The following is a 17,620-nucleotide window of genomic DNA, read 5'->3' as shown; positions in this document are numbered from 1 at the left end:
AAGCATACAACCACCGAGAAAAAACCATACTCTCGCGCAAAAGGTAGACGCCTACATTCTACGACTCGTAGTTTGTTGGCATATAAGGGCTGGTTCAATTGCTACGTGACACACACCAGATTACAGCCTCCTGGCCACATCATACCAGGCCGCTGCCGTGACATGAGCTGGCCGAATGGAGTAGATCCATCTGCCCGTACTCCGCCTTCGTCCAAATCACCGTATGCTTTATCAATATACTCCCTCACTCCTGACATGGGGAGGGTCCGTGCGATGTCTCCGGTAACGCATCTATCCGAGCCGAAAGGCCGTTTCGTTAGGGGCTGGATCAGCGATAGCTGCGGCGCTAGGCACCACCAGCAGACGCATTTATTCAGCTTAAGAGAAGCCCCTCGACAGAAACTGCGCCCTCCCTGCGGCGAGGCCGCTTTCTAGGTCGCAGGTAGATGTCGTCTCCGTTAACGCACCTATCTGAACCGAAGGACCGTTTCGTTAGGGGCTGGATTAGCGATGGCTGCGGCGCTGGGCCATGCCCCACTACGCGAGCTTGGTCAAAGTCTATCTTGATGACTCTCCGTACATTTTCGTCCCAAGCTAAGTTGGATTCGTTGTCATCGTCATCCTCAAGCCCATGGCCCTCAAGTTCTCGTAACGTGCGATCAGCCTCCCGATCCCAGTCTATGTCCCACCCCAGGCGTTTAGAGCGCTTGTGGAGTTTGGTGGAGTAGAGCGGCAGGCCGGCGTACGACATCAGCATCATGTGGGTAACAAGACAGAAGTTAACCATCGGATATGGCACGATGAGCTCTATGAGGCCTAGATGTACCGGTATCAGCGAGCCCTGGACATCGGCTAGTCTCTCGTAGATGGCCGTCTCCCGAGCTAGCTTGTGGCTGTGGAACGACTGCACGCCTTTGGCCACGAATGTGTATCCGTAACAAGTCAAGGTGATCTTGAATAGATACCCGATGGCCCCAGAGAGACCGCAGTCGACGTAGCATTCGCAGTCCAGCTCCGGATCTCGTTCCAATTGCAACCTGACGAGTTCTGAGAGCACCTCCCGGGTTATCGGGTGTAAGTTTGACGGCTGATTGTGCAGCTGGCAAGCCGCGTGCTCATGCAGTAGGATGTTGGGGCAATTGTAGTCGAGCTCTTCCCCGAAGGCCAGCCCGTGAAGACAGGCCTGCGTGCAGTATGGGCGTATTGGTAGAAGGGACTTGGTATCGTAGGGTCGAAAATCAGGCTGCATGGATTTCTTCGACCCGCCGCCCGTCTCACGTGGCTCATGCGGAGTAGAGACCTCGGAGTGTTTCAACGGGGATGACATTCGCGATGCGTGGGCCAGGGGAGGCAAGCGGGACCGCGTATTGCGTCCGCGGTCGTCACCTTCATCGTCATCGTCCCTACGCCGTCTGCCTAAGGAACTGCCGGGATCCTGGTGAGACGATCGCGATGAGGTGGAGGTCGACCGCTGCCGCGAAGTCTCAGACGGCGTCGCGTTACCCGAAGCCCGAGGCCTTGGAAATATCGGCAGGGTTGCGACCGCCGTCGTCCTCCAGCGCACGGAGCGTGGGGTATCCTGATCGCTGAGCGCGAGAACACACAAGCTGCAGAGCTTGGATACAGCAAGCCCGCGGAGCGCGTCCTCGTTTGCCGTGTTGGCATCCATGCTCCCTTGCGACTCGCCCTGGGCATATTCGGGGAGAAGGGTAGCGTGGTAGAGCAGGGTTGAACAATCCTCCTGAGGGATGCGGAGCAAGATGAGAATTTCGCCCGAAGCTAGATAGCCAAACTCCAAGCCTGACACTATCATGTAGTGGTACGTTTGGGCTAACGCGTAAGCTAAGTAGACTTGGTTTCGGATTGACTTGGCTGAGCTAGTGGTAGGTGGGGTAGAAGATCCTATGGAGAGATCCTCTACGCTGACCGGCGCCTCGATGGAGGGATCTGGAGCCGCATTTTGTCGCCGTTGCGCGAGCTGGTGGATGTAATCTTCTGGTAGAGATGAGAGAATCTTAGAAACGTCGGCCTGCCGTAGCTTATGGGTTGGCTTGTGCTCTCCTATGGTGACGCGAGACACAAGCATACCGGGGAGTGCATCATTGTCCTCTCCTTGGCCCTGTCCATCTAAGGCGTTCTCCGGTGATTGTTGGGCAGCGGCTGCTAGGACAACACAATCCGGTTGCGTCATGCGGTTTACGGCAGACTGAGAGTTGTTTTCAGAAGAATCGGACGCGTTGTACCCAGCAGCACGATCGTCGAAAAAGATTGTTCGAGGGTCGCTCGTGGTGTTGAGATACGCGTTGACAATCTTGCCAGCGGGGATTTGTAGGGTCTCGTCCAGGAATAAAGACGTTCTCTTCTCGTTGAAAAAGGCATTCGACTCGCGGAATTGTTGGGACAACTTCTCGCGAGTGCGGGTTTCAAAGAGGGATACTTCTCTGAGCGACGGAAGTAACCGCTGCTGCGAGAGAACATCTCGTAGACGAGAGAAGTTTTGCTGGTGGAGCTCCAGAAAGTCAGACCAATGGCAGAGTCGGAGAGGATAGTATTTTCCGTGGATGTTCGTCCGTCCGGTAGTAGCCCGTTTCGTCTTCGAGTCGAGCGATTGCGAAGGTTTTGAAGGGAGGAGGCGGGGGAGGTTCAGGGCCGAGTTGGACGTCTGGGCGAGGTATTCCTCGAGGGTTTGCTCTGGCGGGTTTAACAGTTAGCCCTGGAGGGACACGGGGACGGACATGAATACGTGCAAACAGGCGTGAACATACTCCGGTCCTCTTGTTCCCGCTCCTGATCCTTCTGCTCGAATTCTCGTTGTCTCGCGAGAAACGCTTGCTTGACGGCGAGCACATCTTGGCGGAGCTGTTCCTGTTCTAAAGCGTGAAGTGCACGCTCCCTTTCCACCTGCTTGCGCTCCTCGGCACGCTCCCTTTCCACCCGCTTACGCTCCTCGGCACGTTCCCTTTCCACCCGTTCGCGCTCCTCAGCACGCTCCCTCCTGAGTTGGGAGAGGAGAGAAAGTGCTTCCTCAAGAGATGCTGGTTCGTCAGCCTGCATTTCTACATATACTGCTCGAGGCGGGAGCGACAGGTCCCGAGGGACACGAAAATGGGTATGTCGGATCAACGAAGTGCGTGTGAAGAAGTTGTATGCATATTAAATTGTTGATGTCCAAAACCGTCAAGCTGCGAGTGCCAAAATTGTAGGTATAGTAGACTTAAGGTTGAACGCGATGAGAGAGCCCGATGGAAGCCTGGCCCAGAATTTTATTCCTCGGCAGCGACGAAGCGGGTCGCTTAGGTAAGCAGAAAGGGGTGTGGCGGTTGGCAGGGCAGGTACCATCCATGACGTAACCACCGAGCCCTGAAAATGAAGGCGCGTTGAGAACGCCTTCCTCGCCTGACGTCTGTAAGGCCTCGCCTGATACTTTTCGGCTTCTGAGCAGCCGTCGCGACTGCTTCCGGAAGATATACAACGTCTGAACCTTCTTGCCACGGTTTCAACCCAGATCCCGAGGGATTTCAAATCAGATCCCGAGAGAGGACTCGCGGAAGTCGTCTGTTCCGCCTCCAAAGGCGGTAGGCTCTCTCGACCCGAAATGATGCTGAAGTAATGTTGCAAAGCCTGCCCGCCTGTCGTCGGCTTGTACTCGTAGAGGCAGAGAGGATGCTCTGCTACTCTTCTCTCCTCGGTCCCTTTCCAGGCTCTTTGTGGCCCCGCACGCGGCCGCTTCTCTTTACACCTACCTACCTAGGTAGGTGCTCGTTACGCCGTCCACCATCCGATAGGGAGGTGATGGGAAGTACGAAAGGGGTGCCAGCCATTTAGTAGTCTCGACGGGATCCCACTTTGTAAAACTGCGGTTCCAGCGAAACTTGCTCCCTCTTCCTGTTGATCGCGTCTGCAAGCCACAGATAGGTATACCTACTACGAAGGAGGACGAGATTAGTCGTAGCTCTCCGTAGCTCCTCCTACCTAGGTACATAAAACGCACCACCGGCAACAGCGGCATCACTGGTTAGTAGTCGAAAGCGGCCACCGAATGCCAGACAGGTAAGTAGTAGCCGACGCCGCCGAAGCTCTCCCCGTCTCGCCTCGGCCCAGGCGCTAACCACTCCGAATTCCCTCGCAGCTCGTGCTCGTCGTGTCCGGCATCTTCACGAGTTTGTGTGCGGCAACCGTGTTCATCAACCACAACCAGGATCGCGAGATGGAATCTCACGACGTCGGGATGCTTTCTCTCACCGTATGTTCCCACATACCCGTACCTGCCTATACCTACCCATAGACCTACTTCTTGCACCTACGTCTTCCCCCTATCTCGCATACCCTGCCCGCCCTACACGCGAACAAACCCGCTGACACACATCGCTAACGTTGGGTTGTAGGCAGGCACCTTATTCTTCGTAGCCGCGGCATTGAGCAAGACGTCCTTCGCGATCACGCTCACGCGGCTCGCGGGGCCGAAGCTGAAGGCGACGCTGTGGGTGATCATCGGGTCGATGAACGTCACCACGATTCTTAGCGTGATCCTGCGTTGGGTGTAGTGCTGGCTGGTGAACGCTTGCTGTGGAACGCCGAGGTCAGCGGCACTTGCTGGAACCGCACGGCCATCCTCTGTGTCACCATCTTCGCGGCGGGTACGAGACAACCCTCCCCCTTTCCGCCTTGCTGTTGCACCCTACACACCCACCACGTCAGGCTAACGTGCCGGCCCGACAGCCTACTCGGCCATTATGGACTTCGTCCTCGCCGCCCTGCCCTGGGCCATCCTCGTAAAACTTCGGATCCACACGAGCGAGAAGGTCGGCATCTCCATCGCCATGAGCATGGGCACCTGGTGAGTGCGCACCCAATTAGCGTCGCGACGTATCCTAGGTATAGATTGATGATTTGGGTACGCGACCAGACATACACCTAAAGTATTGATATTACCGGCTGGACTGGGACATGCCTCTTACTACCTACGAGATACGCACATAGACACGAAGATGAATTGGTTGATATAGCTCTAATTGACGTCCCTAATACCTGCACCTTGAACGCTATTCTCCTAGCAGAAAAGTCCGCATTCGTCTCGATCGAGCTGTAGCCTCTCCTTGCACGCGAAATATTTAGTGGGCATAATAGGAAAACCCTGCTTGCAACGACGAGACAAAGGCACGACTGAACGAATCAAAAGGCTTGGAAGAGCGGCCGCGTTCATGATTACCTGCGTCAAGATTGGCCTGGCTTCTAGCAATAATATTACCTATATGGTATATGCCTGTATACAGTAGCTGACAGGGGGGAGTATTAAACCTGCGTGCCCACGCCAAGACGACCAAGTTCGTCAAGCCCCCCGCTTCGCCTCAGAATTCCCCCAGCTTTCTTCTCTGCGGGGAAACTCTGGGTAGGGGGATCCCGTAGTAAGATCCAGGGGGCTAGGTACCTTGGCGATCGCGGCCCGGCCCGGCCCGTCGTAGTATGTACGTCGTCCTGTCATCGGCGCGGTCGATCATCTGATGCCTACTACGGCGCTACCGCGTGCGTGCCTACGAGTCGTCTATTGTTAACCTCCCAGCTTCCGGGTGGAGGGCGCGTGGAGCGAATGCGCCGTGGTTGTAATAAGGAATAAGGTAGGTACGTATTACCTAGTGTGTGTGTTTGTGGGCCGATTGATACGGGCAAGCGAGAGACATCACGCAGAAGAAAGAATGCGAGCTCTGGAGCGAGCGATGTGCTGGTTGCATTTAGGGGGAGGGGAGGGGGGGGGGGGGGGGACGGTGGTGGTGGTTTTATTATTGGTGGTCGGTTGTCTGAGTAAGTAAGAGCAGAGCTTGGACATGATGAGGCCCTGGCTCTGGTATAATATATTATGTATGTGTGTGTGCATATAGGTAGCTGGACTGCGTAGACAAAAGCAGGCAGATGTAGATCGCTTCACATCGTGGTGCGTGCGTGCGTGCGTGTGTGTGTGGGGGGGAGTGTGTGGGAAAGGGGAGGGAATCAATTCATAGTGCAAAGTCGTTCCGACGCCGTAACGCCCCTAGCCGCCTATCGTTAATATCCCTGGATTCGTTCCTCCAAATACCCTCTCCCAAGCATCTCGCTTTCCTCCCTCCCCCTAGTTCTAGACCAAACCTTCGATTTCTTCTTTGCCCTCCTCCTTACCCTCCTGGTCCTCTTCGTTTTCGTCCTCCCTCTACTTTCCTCGTCGTCACCATCCATATCGAGGCTACTATCAGATTCCTCGATCGCGGCGGCGACGAGAGCGGCCCTTGTCTCCTCTACTCTCTTCCCCCATTCACCCGCCAGCATGTACAGCTTCTCGGGCGTTCCCCGGTGCGTGGACAGGCCCTTTATTGTCACCTTGAGGGCGGCGGCGGCGGCGACGACGACGGCTTGTTCCTCTTTTAGTTTCTTCCACAAGTTGGCCAGCCGCGTGGGCCGTCTCGGGGGCGTGATCAGGCCCCCCCTCTCGCGTCTGAATGGCGCCGGCGCCGGGGGCGGTGGCTTCTTTTTCCTCCGCTGCTTTCTTCCACTTATCGGCTAGCATGTACAGCCGTACGGTCCGTCCCCGGTGCCAGGGCAGGCCCCATGCTGCCTGAAGAATGGCTATCGAGGACTTTGGTTGTGGGTACGTAGGCGAGCTTTCGTAAATCCAGCCGCGCTTCTCTGGCTGGTCTTTCTTGGCCCGGGGATGGGCAGTGGCTGGTGTAGACATGGTGGTGGTGGTGGTAGTGAAACTGTGGCGATGATGATGCCGTGGTATTAATGAAATTGTGGCAGTGGTGAAGTTGTAATGGTATTAGTAGTAGTAGTAGTAGTAGGAGAAAGAGCGTAATATCTAACGATAGATGGAATATGGCCTTAGAGATGGGCAGGTGTTATGGAGGTTATAGGGCAAGATAGCCGGTGTTTTGTGGTTGTTTTCTGGTTGCTGAGAACAGTAGCGTAACGAGAGAGAGGGTTGTCTGTTAAATACGCATTTATCCTGGGGAAAGAAAGGGGAGGATGATAGGAGACGGCAGGCCACTGTTTTATAGAGTAGACACGGAGGAGGGTGATTCGTAGCTAAACTCTGATGTCTCTGGCTATCGGATATCCGATCCCCCTCTGGCTTTTAGAGCAACTCTAAACTTTCAGTCTAAGCTCTAGGGTGAGAGAGTTGGCACTGGCACTGCCGCTGTCAAATTCGTTAATACGTTTCGGTGGCTCGTGACAATCTTGGTGCGCCGAGGTGGTAGTTTCGCAGTATCTCTATAGGCGGGACGTCTTCCTGCGTTTTCTTTTCCTTCGCCCCCCCTCCCCCGACTCCCTCTATTCCTCCTGCTTTGTGATTCGTTTCCCGAATCATGAGCGGATTGTATTTTCTTATTCGTACTTCCAGGGATGGCTCTCTTTGCCGCCGGTAATTACCCGTAACAACTACAAGGGTTCCATGTTTTCGCACTCCCGTTCAGTCGTCTTCGTTTTCCTCTCGCTGATGTGGCTGACGCGTCCCCTCTCCGGTGTTTTGCATTATCGTTGTTTTATTTTCCATTAGTGAAGGAGGAGCTACGCAGGTCCGCAAAGGGGGTGACCGACTACGTCAGTAGCGACCGGGGAAGAGGACAGTGCCCAGATTCGTAACGCGTAAAACAACTTAAGTAACTACATGGAGCCTCTTCGTGGCAAGTAGGTAGCGCTGTTATATCACCCCCTTCCCTCCGCTTCCCACCCCCCAAGCACTGGGCCGGGAGACATTAGTTCATAGCCTCTAGTGACTTCACGTATTGTAAATATCCGACCAAAGAAAGCTATGTCCAGGCCTAGAAGCTTAGAAGATCCCACGAAAGCTCGGATACAAAACGGTCTGTCTGAGGATGCCAAGAAGAAAGCTATAGGTATGGCCCTGCATCATCCACGATAAAAGTGACCGCGATTTCACGTGATGGCTTCATTTAGATACCATCTATCACGTGACCACGGGCGACAGCCACCCTCTCCCCGTGCTCCAAGACCGCCTTTATGCCATGGAACGGACGCGAATGGGGGGGGAGGGCTTGGCGGTGTCCCTAAATTCCAAGAGAGCTTAAAGGGGGAGAGGACGCGTGTTATTCGAGAGGGGGAGGGGGGGGGGATGACAAGAAGGGTGGGCGAAAGAGGTCAGGAGGAGGGAGTTGGCTAGGTTAGGCTGGGTTAGGGCACATATGAGTCCTCTATGGGCCTCTAGAGAGATGGATGCTTATGTGTAGGGGACTCGACGCGATATGCCACCATCGGCGACGCGCCATCTAGACGCCCGGGTCCGGGGGCTATGCGAGGTCCCGAACGAGCGTCGCTTACCAAAAAAAGCTTGTGCGGGCGGGGTGCATACGCGTAAGCCCCGACCGACAGGATCCCCCTACTCTACCTGGTGCGAGAGCACTCTCCCCAGCCTGTCTCTCGATTGTTTATCGCGGTGGCGATGGTAGTAAGACGGGGATCGCGATGCCCGACGTGGAATTATTGTCTAGCTGTATTACTCCGGCGCTGCCTTCTAGATAAGCCCCGCTTGCTAACACCCTCGAACACTAATATCTGCTGCCCGTCCCCGCCTCCCAGCCCATCGCCGGCACACCCCAAGTCGGCCGGGGTCCCTCAATATAACTTGCAGCTTGGCTTATCACCCAAGCTGTATGACCAACCCGTTCTTAATCGCGTCCATCTCCCGTTTACCTAGCGGGTCTTTCTTATCGAAGTTGGCCGCTTTGCGCTTTGCGCTGGTCCATGTTGTGATATCTAGGGCGTCGCCGCCAATGCGGACACCGTTCTTCTTGGACACGTACACTGTTACCTTGGCGTATTTCGTCTCGTATCTCTTTAGCCCCGCCTTCCAGCCCCATAGATCTCCCGCGCCCGCTGACGGCAGCTCGATGTCCCCGTTGAGACCCGCCGTGAGCTCGTCGACGTCTCGAGGGCCCTGCAGCGTGACACCGCGTTGGTTGGCATAAGTCAGGATAGCGTCGTCCGAGCGGCCGGGGTTGAACTTTGTGCTGGTATTCTTCTTGACCTCTTCGAGGGCACCGCTTGCGCGCGCGTTTGCCATGATCTCGAGGTACATCGCCATGGTCGTACCGATGCTCTTGACGTCGGTAGCGTCACCCAATAGACTTTTCTTATCCAGCTCGGCCAACATGTTGAGAAACATGCGGCCGATGAGGCGGAACGTTTCGTTGACATATTCGCTATCGCCAACACTGGGGACGGGACGAGGGTTAGCAACTGTCTAGTATCCAGAACAAATAACGGACGCATTGAGAAGGCTCTCTCTATCAATCTCTCGCACGCAGGTGCATACAGGAAAGGAACTAACTTACGTCGTGAGAAAGTTGCTGCCGGAACAGATCAGCCAAAGCGCGAGGCCCTCGCAAACGGCCCATTGCTCTCTCCATCCTCGACCGGCGGCTTCGACGTAGTCGAGCAACACGTTTTGCACCACCTCGAGAGCGCCATAGCCGCAATGGTCGTTGAAGGTGTACATGTCAAAGTTGTCAGGGTTGCGCAGTGACATCAAGATGGACAGGGTGCTGTGTTTGCGGTACCCGGCCTGGCTGATGATCCAAGGGTGATCGGGGTTCTCCGCTACGGGCTTTAAGCAGAAGCAGTTCCCTTCACCGCACTTTGTCCGTCCCGGATCCTTGCGATCTCCGTTGTCGGTGTCACTCTCGTCGTCGTCGTCGTCATCTAGGGGGCAGATGGTTACAAAGGAGTACCACCTGTCGGGATTCTTCCAGGTCGTCTTGTAGTCGGCGTCAGCGTTGGCCGAGCCTGAGACGGCGGCCCATCGCTCGCTCCTGGGCGGTTCGTCCTCGGGGGTCTTTGCCTTCTTCTGCTCAGAAGAGCCAGAGCCAGACGAGCGACGTTTGGGAGGCATTTTTTCGGAGGAGAGAAATGCGATCGCGCGGTGGCTAGTAGGAGATGGGAACGAACGAATATCGACCGAGTTGGAACTGCGAGACAGCACCGACTTTTATCTCGTTCGAGTTTTCCAGATTATCGGTGAAGGAAAAGCAGGAGATCACCTGTAGGCATACATCCTCCCTATATATTATGCACTGCATAAAACATTAGGCTACCAAGGTGCCCGTTATTTATGCTGCCTGTAGATACGAAATACATACATGCACACGCCTTAGCCCCAGATGAGCCAAATAGCGAAGACTACCAAGTAGCGCTGTTAGGAATCGAACCTATCCTCCATTAAGTAACCTACTGATCTGCCCCCTACGCGTCGAAGAGGCGCGCCGACGTCTCGTTCGTCTTCGTACGAATACGTCATGCCTGGCGCTTTGGCCCTGGGCAGGTACCTGTAATATCCGTGTCGATGTTTGGGGTCCCGATTTCTGATTAGCTACCAACCTATCCGCTCAGTCTTCAACCCTCTCCCAGACGTTCCGTGCATAAGTCGCCAGCTCTGGGACACTGATAATAAAATCGCCCTCTTGCGGACCAGGACCTCGCAGAAAGAGAAGCCGAAACGAAAGTACCAGTGCACCGCTAGTAACATGGTACGAATTGGTGGTTATATCCCGTATAATGGCGATACTCTGCCGTAATACCGGTTGGAAAGTATTACCATTAGTCGACCGTCGTGTATTCGTAGCTCCTTGGCGAATCTGTAACTCTTCTTCCCATCTCTCGATGATGATCCTTTGGTTCCCGTGATCAAACTTGGCGAGAAGTACAATCTTAACGTCATGGTCTGACGCTAAAAACCACCATCTCATATCATCTCGGAGGGCAGATAGAGACTCAGAGTCTCCAGCCTCAATGACCAGCGTTGGCCAGGAGCCTGGAGAACTACGTACTGGCCTTGGGCAACCACTTGAGTCGCCTTCTCCAACATCACCTTCAGGGTGACCTCGCGGTCGAAAGGTAGTACTACCAATTGGTCTCCAACCTCTGTCTTGATTTTTCCTGACAAGCTTGTCGCGATATAGATTCCAGAGCTCAAGGTGAAGTGTTTCGTGTAGGCAGGTAGGGATTGTAAGAATTAGAAGACCCTGGTTTGCATGGTACCGGCGGATGCGACAAGGGCGTTTTTCTCGGGAACATAGCCTCTCGAAATCAGCAGGAGGGACTTCTACCTACTAATTAGTAGATAATTCTTAAAAACTTGGGGTCAAGGAAATATACTCTTAACAATGAGAAAGTCACCCTGGACCTGTCTGACCACCTTGAGGAGGTCTTGAACATTTGTGAATCGAATCGTAGGCATGTCATCTCTTTGATCCACATCTGAGTCTACCGTAGTGGCAAACAAGAGCAGCGTGGGCACGCTGTGATGGAGACCCGTTTAAGGACTACCCAACTGGCAACAACTGGCTCAGTGCCGATCGAACTAGATCACAACTGTAAACAGCTGTAATCAGTTGATCGGCCAGCTAAAAACGACAGCTGGGAAGGACTAGAAAAGATAGGGACTAGGACGACGAAGAAGGCGTAGTAAGAAACGAGTGAATGACTGTAGGTCCTGATATCTCCAGGTCCAAGTCTAATCGATGAAAATATGAGTGCGAGACTCATATAAATACTCATCTGAAAGGCTACGTAGCCTAGTCCCACCGCACCACTACAGTGGGTAAAGTTGAGACTGAGAAGGACGGGGATGCTGATGCCATCGTGAAGAGATAACTAGTGGCGGGAAGAAAGTTGGTTGCGTGAGGAAAGTTGGTCCCGTGAGGAAAGTTGGTTCCGTAAGGAAGTACGGAACCAGGGAAGTTGATCCCGTGAGGAAAGTGGTTGCGTGAGGAAAAGTGGTTGCGTGAGGAAAAGTAGTTATAGCTCTCGCTAGGCGGTGGGATGGGGCAGAATTGTGGCAAACTTTTTCCGCGGGGCTAAGGCTGCCATTTTCGGAAGGCCCAACATTAACACCGTGTTATAGGCTGTGCCCATTGTAGGGCCATAGCTAGGGCATGGCACGTGATCAGCTCCTCAGCATAAGGCCAGCTGTTGCAAGTGCGGCCCACAGGGCGCACTTTTCCTCCTTTTCTCCTCGTCTAGCTTTAAATCGTCAATATACGGCTTTCACCCAGCGAACAGCTCTTGAAACCGTGACACTAGGTTCAGCTTTCACCACGTCTTGCATGCCTTACAATTAAGGCAGCGAGGCTCCGAAAGTGAACCGCCCATACGCACACAGACATGTGCGAGCATATATGCGTATATAGGTATACATCAAGAGGCTAGGCCATTTAAGAGGTCTGTTAAAAGGGGGATCGTCGACAAGGCCCGGGGATATAGGCGGTCTGTTCGTATTTCTTTGCTCTTCCTCCATGTCTTTGTCGTCTTCATCTTTGCCAGTACGGTAGCCCGACTCCCCGATAGAATCACAGTAAAAATAATATATTTAAAAAAAAAAAAAACACCAGAGTATTACAGAGGGGAATACCCCAGGGAAATCCCACGAGGAGGACACGGGGGAGCGGCTACGAGTACGTTTATGTATAAAAGAAGCGCTCCTAATACCATGTGAAATCTCGAGAGTTCCTGAAGCGAAGAGGAGGAGAAAAATTAAACACGCCGACGCGTGCGCAGCCTCATAACATCCCGCTACACCTCCATTCTCGATGTCTGTGCCCTGCGCAGCCAAGACTTTCCCGATCCCCGGCCGTGGCCGCCGCAGCACGTCCTTATTTGCTCGGTCGGCGGGAACGACGACCAAGGGGTACCTAAGTAATACCGCACTGTCCCGGTCGCACCGATGCCGGCGACGTCGTCGCACGGATATCCCTCGAGCTTGCGGTGAAATGCGTACCCCAGATAAGCGCGCAAGATGGCGTGGCTGAGGCGGGCTTCGCAAAACAGGTAGGTAAGGCGCTGTGATTACCTATAGTGAGCGATAAGGTTACCGGCTACGTCGCTCTCGGTTATGTGTGGTCGAGTAAGGCGGGTAACAACAACTGAGTTGGTTAAATCCGATATCGAAGCACTCGAGGCCTCTGGAGGCGTCGGTCGGGTTCGATTGCCCGGTAGGTAGTATAATCGGCGACGTAATTCCTCTGTGTAGGGATTTGGGAGAGCTATAACACCTCTGGGCTGACCGTCTTCGCATCATACAAGACGGCCGAGTCACAAAGCCTGCTTCGTCAGCCCCTCTTACGCGCGAAGTAGAAGGCTAGAGCATGAGTCCGGGAGATTTTACGAGTGCGTCGCTGATACTTCCTTCGCTTTGGAATAGGAGGGGCTGGCCGTTCTGAGAGAGGCTCCTAATATCCAAGCGACGGCTCTTCATAGCGGAAGGCCATGTCTTATACGAATGTTTCCCAGGACTGAGCCATCGAGCCTCTTACCTGGGCTCTTCCATCCACGAGGCTAGGAACAATACCCTATCTTTTTGGGGTAGCTTCGACGAGATGTGGCTCCTCACGTCATGCTTGTCGAGGGACTGCGTTGCGGGACGCCGTTTGTCGCTAGGAGAGTCGCGGCCGGGGCCGTGGGGCTGTGCGCGTGGAAGGACTGCTAGCCGTGGTGAGAGACCGTTGTCCTCTGCTAGGCACACGAACACGGGAGGCTCCAGTCTACATCTAGACATATTTTGCATAGGTAGTATGTAGTTCTTAACGATGTTTTGATTTGCGCAGGCCTGTGCGGTCTGCGTCATGTCATTAAAAGAATACTCATTACCATGCCGAATACATTAGGTATAATGCCCACGTGTCTACGTTCGCTCGACCACCCGTTCTGTTTTGACTACCATGATGTGCCCCGGTTCCGATCCTCTACCAGCGTACGTACGCACATCCCGCAGTCCTCGCGCGGGTTATATCCACCCGGTCTCGGTCCTCGAATCTCATTATTCATTACGGCGATTATTCTCACTCCCGCGCCTCTCATCTTGTCACCGGTCTCGAACGGGATAGGCGCGAGGAATTCACCACAGGACGCGTAGGTCCCGGACTAGGCCGGCGACCTGGCAGGCTCGAGGGTCTGGACGCGCAGGTCGACGGGGACGCAGGAGGGGTTGCGGGGCGGGGGCACGGCGACCCAGGCGATGGAGCGGTAGTAGTAGCCGCCGGTGTACTGGTAGCAGAGGTAGAAGCGGGTGAGGTCGCCGAGGTAGGGCGGGGGCGCGGGGCGGGTGTCGTTGAAGGCGGAGTCGTCGTAGCCGCCGGGCAGGTAGACGGTGCCGTTGTCGGCGCTGTAGTAGAAGTTGGTGCCGCCCTGCAGGCCCGGGTACACCATCGCCGGCACCACGTTGGTGCCCCAGCCGCCGCCCGACAGCTGCACGGCCGACGGCACCCCCGTGCCGGCCTGGTCGCCGCCGAGCGGCAGGATCCACGTCAGGTACCCCGGCTGCCCCGATGACGACGACGACGTCGTGTTGAAGTACCACTCGAACGAGTTCCCGTCCACCGGCCCGTCTGCGTAGCACAGCGCCTCGATGCCGGCCCCGGCGTGGCAAGCGCCAGCGTATCCTGTCCGAGTGGTTAGCACGCGATGCCTTTTGCCTCGGTTTTTTTTTTAATCTGTTTCGCCCTTCTTCCTCAAGACGATGCATGGCGGCGGCGGAGAGCAGCTGAAGCACATGAAGACTAGAGAGGGAACGCAAGAGAGAGGTGAGGGGAGCCAAGACTTACCATCAATCGAGGCGTCCTCCTTGCCGATGATCTGCAGCGCGAAGGGGCCGGTGACGTCCGCGGCCACGGTGGCGACCGTGGCGGCTAGGATAGTAGCGGGGAGTCGAGACAGCATTTTAACCTCTGAACTGTCAATGAAAGGAGATATAGATGAGAGTTGATAGGCAGAAGGATAAATTAAAGGTTGATGAACGGAGGGATAGAAGAGGGTTGGTGGACGGAGAAGTGATGGACGGGAGGTCATCTTTAGATCCGTGACGGAGAAAGAGCACGCAGATAAATAGAGCCAGGGCAGGCGGAAGGGACGGGATCGACCGCGGGCCGGTTATCGTATCCGGCAATCTAGCCAGGTGCAATCTAGCCAGGTACGTCGCGGGCAAGGCGAGTCAGACAACACGAGGATGTGGTGGTGAGAGAGGCGGAGCTGCGATGCGGTCTAAGATGGGATATATGGATACGAGGTATTGGTGCTAGACCGCAAGCGGGTGGAAGGAGAACGGGCGCGCCGGAAAAGAAAGAAAGCCCAACGCCCCAGAAAGGGCGACGAGGGCGACGATGATGTAGGTGCCGGCCCTTGTTGTCCCGGGTGCCTGGGAGAAGGGGGAAACGAATGCCCATCATTCCGGCTTTGGGACAGCCACGGGGCGAGAGGGGATCGTGGGCCGACCGACTTGGGTTGTGCCTATCCACAGCTCCCCCCTTTCCCCCTGCCGCCCATGCCCGTCCGCGATTCGCCGAGCAAGCGACCCCGTATATACAGAGCTCGTATATTACGGAGTCGACGACAGCAGTTCTATTCTTACCCCTCGCTTCCGCTGGCATATGGCTCGGTGCGCGTATACCCACGGGATGGCCGGCTGTTTACTTGCGCACCTCTCATCCACGGGCAGGCCGTCGACCAGCGATCAATCGCCTGGCCGGGCCCGGCAACCAGACCCTTTCCTCTTCCTGTCGTCGCCCGGCGGCCGGCGCAGACCATTCCACCGGCATTCTAGTTATCCACCGACATGGCTGTTCACGCGCCACAGATAGTGTAAATGTGCACAGTAACTCTCCGTACGCTCCTCCGCCGCCTGCGAAGCGACACCGCAGATCTTCACTCTTTGCGGGATCGCGCCAGACGCCGCAGTGCGCGCGTACTCACACTAAGCAGGCCCGTCCGGCAAGCGGTCAGCCAGCAGGGGCAAGTTGGCTAAATACTCCGGCAAAGAGGGGAGAACCTCCTCTCTCCTGTCTCCTCTTCCACAGCTACTCCGACTCCATTAGGTTCGTGGCGACCAGGTGGCTGCTGGCTGGCTTGGCCTACCTACCTGCATATGCATGTAAGGTTACTTGCCATCCTGCCGCCCTGCCTCCCCCCTCCCTCGTGTATGCAATGGTAGGCTGGGTGTAGATCGCGAGTGCGTCGGCGCGGAGGATTTGGGCGGTATATTTGTATGCATGCAGCAGCGCGCGTAGCCGAGAGATGGGGGATGGGAGGTTGACGGGGGGGGGTGTTTGTTGACATGTGTGATGTAGATCAAGCCTTGGGATGGGTGCTTGCATCTGTTGCATGTGTCGGGAGCCCACGAGGTAGGCGGGTGGCGAGGGAAAGAGGAGAGACACGGCGAGGGAAATAAGGAAAAAAAAAAAAGGTAATAAGCAAAACGAATAGAAGACGGAAATAGCAGCGGAAAACAAGGTAGAGAAAAAAATAAGAAGAAGAAAAGAGGATGCCCAAGACAGCACGACTATCTTTGTTCCCAAAGTACCTCCCTCGTCCGTCCATCACGAAGGCGGCGGCCCGTTGTGCGATGTGAGATGAGACACCCAGCAACCGCCGACTCTGCGCCGAGCTGAGAGGGTCCGAAGCCACAAGCCGCCGCCTTACTCTGCCTACCTTTGCCTACCCCTCTAGGCATACGATAGGTGCTCCATCCCGGCAGCCCAACGTTCGCGAAGCATGTCTGCACTTACGCAACACCTCCTCACCTCTCCTCCTCGCATATCCATCCGGTAGGTCATGCCCCTCCCTCGTTCCGCCGCCCGCTAGCTAGAGGAGGACCGCTTCGCCAGCATCCCCGGTCCATCGCACACCCTGCGCCCTCAGACGCAGGGACTCTCGCGCTAATATAGCGGCCGCCGGCGCGCGATCGATCGCCTAGCCTGAGGCCGCCGAAAACTCTCGCCTCCCTCGGCGTCTCTCTGACTCATGCGTGAGCAAGGCCGCGGGGGGATTAGGCGTAGACCTACTACACCCTCCTTACTCGCACACGACGTGGCGAGCAAGCACCGTGCGGTTCTCTTCTCTCCCCGATTCACGACGGCCAGATGCACCAAGTAACACATATAGCCCGGGACACACGCTTACGTACATGCACACAGCCACACGGTGACGCGAGAGATGTGGGATGAACAATGCGTCTTCATCTAGGGATTAATATGTACTCAGAACAGATCGGTAGGTGCGGAGAGACTATGTACATGGATATATAAGGATACGGGTTCCCCCCACCCCATCCCCGCCCTTCTCTCTGTGAGTGTATATATCTCGTTTTCAACACAAATGAGGTTATAGACAATCCGACCATGACGGCATGTGTTCACACCTTCACGTCCGCCGGGATAGATCATGGGAGGTGCAGCGACGTCATGTCGTAGATGCGTGAGAAGAAGGCTGCCGAAGTCTGCGACGTAAGGGGGGAAGGGTGCGTAAGGGTAAGCAAAGGAGAAAGGAATGCCCGCGGAAAAGCTTCTCCGTCGGGATGCATGTCAAATTGTGGTCTATCAGCCCGTCCGAATAGAACAAATCGCCGCCCGCCCCTTCTCGAGCCCCATCCTCTTCTGCCTAGGGAAAAGAAAAACAGTATCGTCCCGCCGTTCCGACCTGAAACCTCTTTTATGATCGCTCCATTGCTAGCGAAAGAAAAACGACTGCCCTTGGGTTTCACCTTCCAGCCTAGGAAACACCAGCCCCGTCAAGACCGTCGCCGCGTCCACGACGAGGGGGGTTGACGGAGCGAGAGACCATATGACATGTCGACCGACAGGAAAGGCCG

At 55.4% G+C, this 17,620-nt stretch overlaps 6 protein-coding genes across 6 annotated transcripts; 2 read left to right on the top strand and 4 right to left on the bottom strand.

The window, feature by feature from the left end:
- Positions 1–373: 373 nt before the first annotated feature.
- Positions 374–3,054, bottom strand: GGS23DRAFT_604454 (uncharacterized protein; the record flags this gene model as incomplete). The annotated part of the gene is made up of 3 exons (XM_051519601.1): positions 374–499; positions 539–2,691; positions 2,766–3,054. The coding sequence occupies 3 exons, from the start codon at positions 3,052–3,054 to the stop codon at positions 374–376; spliced, it is 2,568 nt and encodes an 855-aa protein (XP_051372800.1).
- A 738-nt stretch (positions 3,055–3,792) lies between these two features.
- Positions 3,793–5,164, top strand: GGS23DRAFT_619885 (uncharacterized protein; the record flags this gene model as incomplete). The annotated part of the gene is made up of 6 exons (XM_051521049.1): positions 3,793–3,799; positions 4,004–4,050; positions 4,130–4,243; positions 4,386–4,523; positions 4,580–4,637; positions 4,720–5,164. 6 exons carry the CDS (start codon positions 3,793–3,795, stop codon positions 4,839–4,841), a joined length of 486 nt encoding a protein of 161 aa, XP_051372799.1. The 3' UTR covers positions 4,842–5,164.
- A 3,268-nt stretch (positions 5,165–8,432) lies between these two features.
- Positions 8,433–10,261, bottom strand: GGS23DRAFT_562854 (uncharacterized protein). Its single transcript, XM_051516051.1, has 2 exons — positions 9,321–10,261; positions 8,433–9,200 (listed from the first exon to the last, which is right to left on the bottom strand). The coding sequence occupies exons 1-2, from the start codon at positions 9,875–9,877 to the stop codon at positions 8,627–8,629; spliced, it is 1,131 nt and encodes a 376-aa protein (XP_051372798.1). The 5' UTR covers positions 9,878–10,261; the 3' UTR covers positions 8,433–8,626.
- GGS23DRAFT_562851 (uncharacterized protein) lies at positions 10,104–11,259 on the bottom strand. Its single transcript, XM_051516050.1, has 2 exons — positions 11,140–11,259; positions 10,104–11,086 (listed from the first exon to the last, which is right to left on the bottom strand). Exons 1-2 carry the CDS (start codon positions 11,219–11,221, stop codon positions 10,371–10,373), a joined length of 798 nt encoding a protein of 265 aa, XP_051372797.1. The 5' UTR covers positions 11,222–11,259; the 3' UTR covers positions 10,104–10,370.
- Positions 11,260–13,902: 2,643 nt separating this feature from the next.
- Positions 13,903–14,697, bottom strand: GGS23DRAFT_595737 (uncharacterized protein; the record flags this gene model as incomplete). The annotated part of the gene is made up of 2 exons (XM_051518364.1): positions 13,903–14,420; positions 14,583–14,697. 2 exons carry the CDS (start codon positions 14,695–14,697, stop codon positions 13,903–13,905), a joined length of 633 nt encoding a protein of 210 aa, XP_051372796.1.
- Positions 14,698–14,955: 258 nt separating this feature from the next.
- On the top strand, positions 14,956–16,045 carry GGS23DRAFT_481679 (uncharacterized protein). Its single transcript, XM_051514310.1, has one exon. The coding sequence runs from the start codon at positions 15,193–15,195 to the stop codon at positions 15,973–15,975; it is 783 nt and encodes a 260-aa protein (XP_051372795.1). The 5' UTR covers positions 14,956–15,192; the 3' UTR covers positions 15,976–16,045.
- The last annotated feature ends 1,575 nt before the right edge of the window (positions 16,046–17,620 follow it).

Source organism: Durotheca rogersii, assembly GCF_024521655.1.
Source record: "Durotheca rogersii strain YMJ 92031201 chromosome Unknown GGS23scaffold_7, whole genome shotgun sequence".
NCBI lineage: Eukaryota > Fungi > Ascomycota > Sordariomycetes > Xylariales > Xylariaceae > Durotheca > Durotheca rogersii.
The sequence above is the reverse complement of the archived record's forward strand: the minus strand, read 5'-3'. Positions and strand labels throughout refer to the sequence as shown.

What these genes read in the sequence shown, in the direction of transcription:
- GGS23DRAFT_562854 (XM_051516051.1), bottom strand. Translation starts at nt 9,877, where the DNA reads ATGCCTCCCAAACGTCGCTCGTCTGGCTCTGGCTCTTCTGAGCAGAAG. An exon ending in GGCAGCAACTTTCTCACGAC is followed by an intron (nt 9,201 to 9,320) that starts GTAAGTTAGTTC and finishes TCCCGTCCCCAG; the next exon opens with TGTTGGCGATAGCGAATATG.
- GGS23DRAFT_562851 (XM_051516050.1), bottom strand. Translation starts at nt 11,221, where the DNA reads ATGCCTACGATTCGATTCACAAATGTTCAAGACCTCCTCAAGGTGGTC. An exon ending in TGACTTTCTCATTGTTAAGA is followed by an intron (nt 11,087 to 11,139) that starts GTATATTTCCTT and finishes ATTAGTAGGTAG; the next exon opens with AAGTCCCTCCTGCTGATTTC.
- GGS23DRAFT_481679 (XM_051514310.1), top strand. Translation starts at nt 15,193, where the DNA reads ATGCCCATCATTCCGGCTTTGGGACAGCCACGGGGCGAGAGGGGATCG.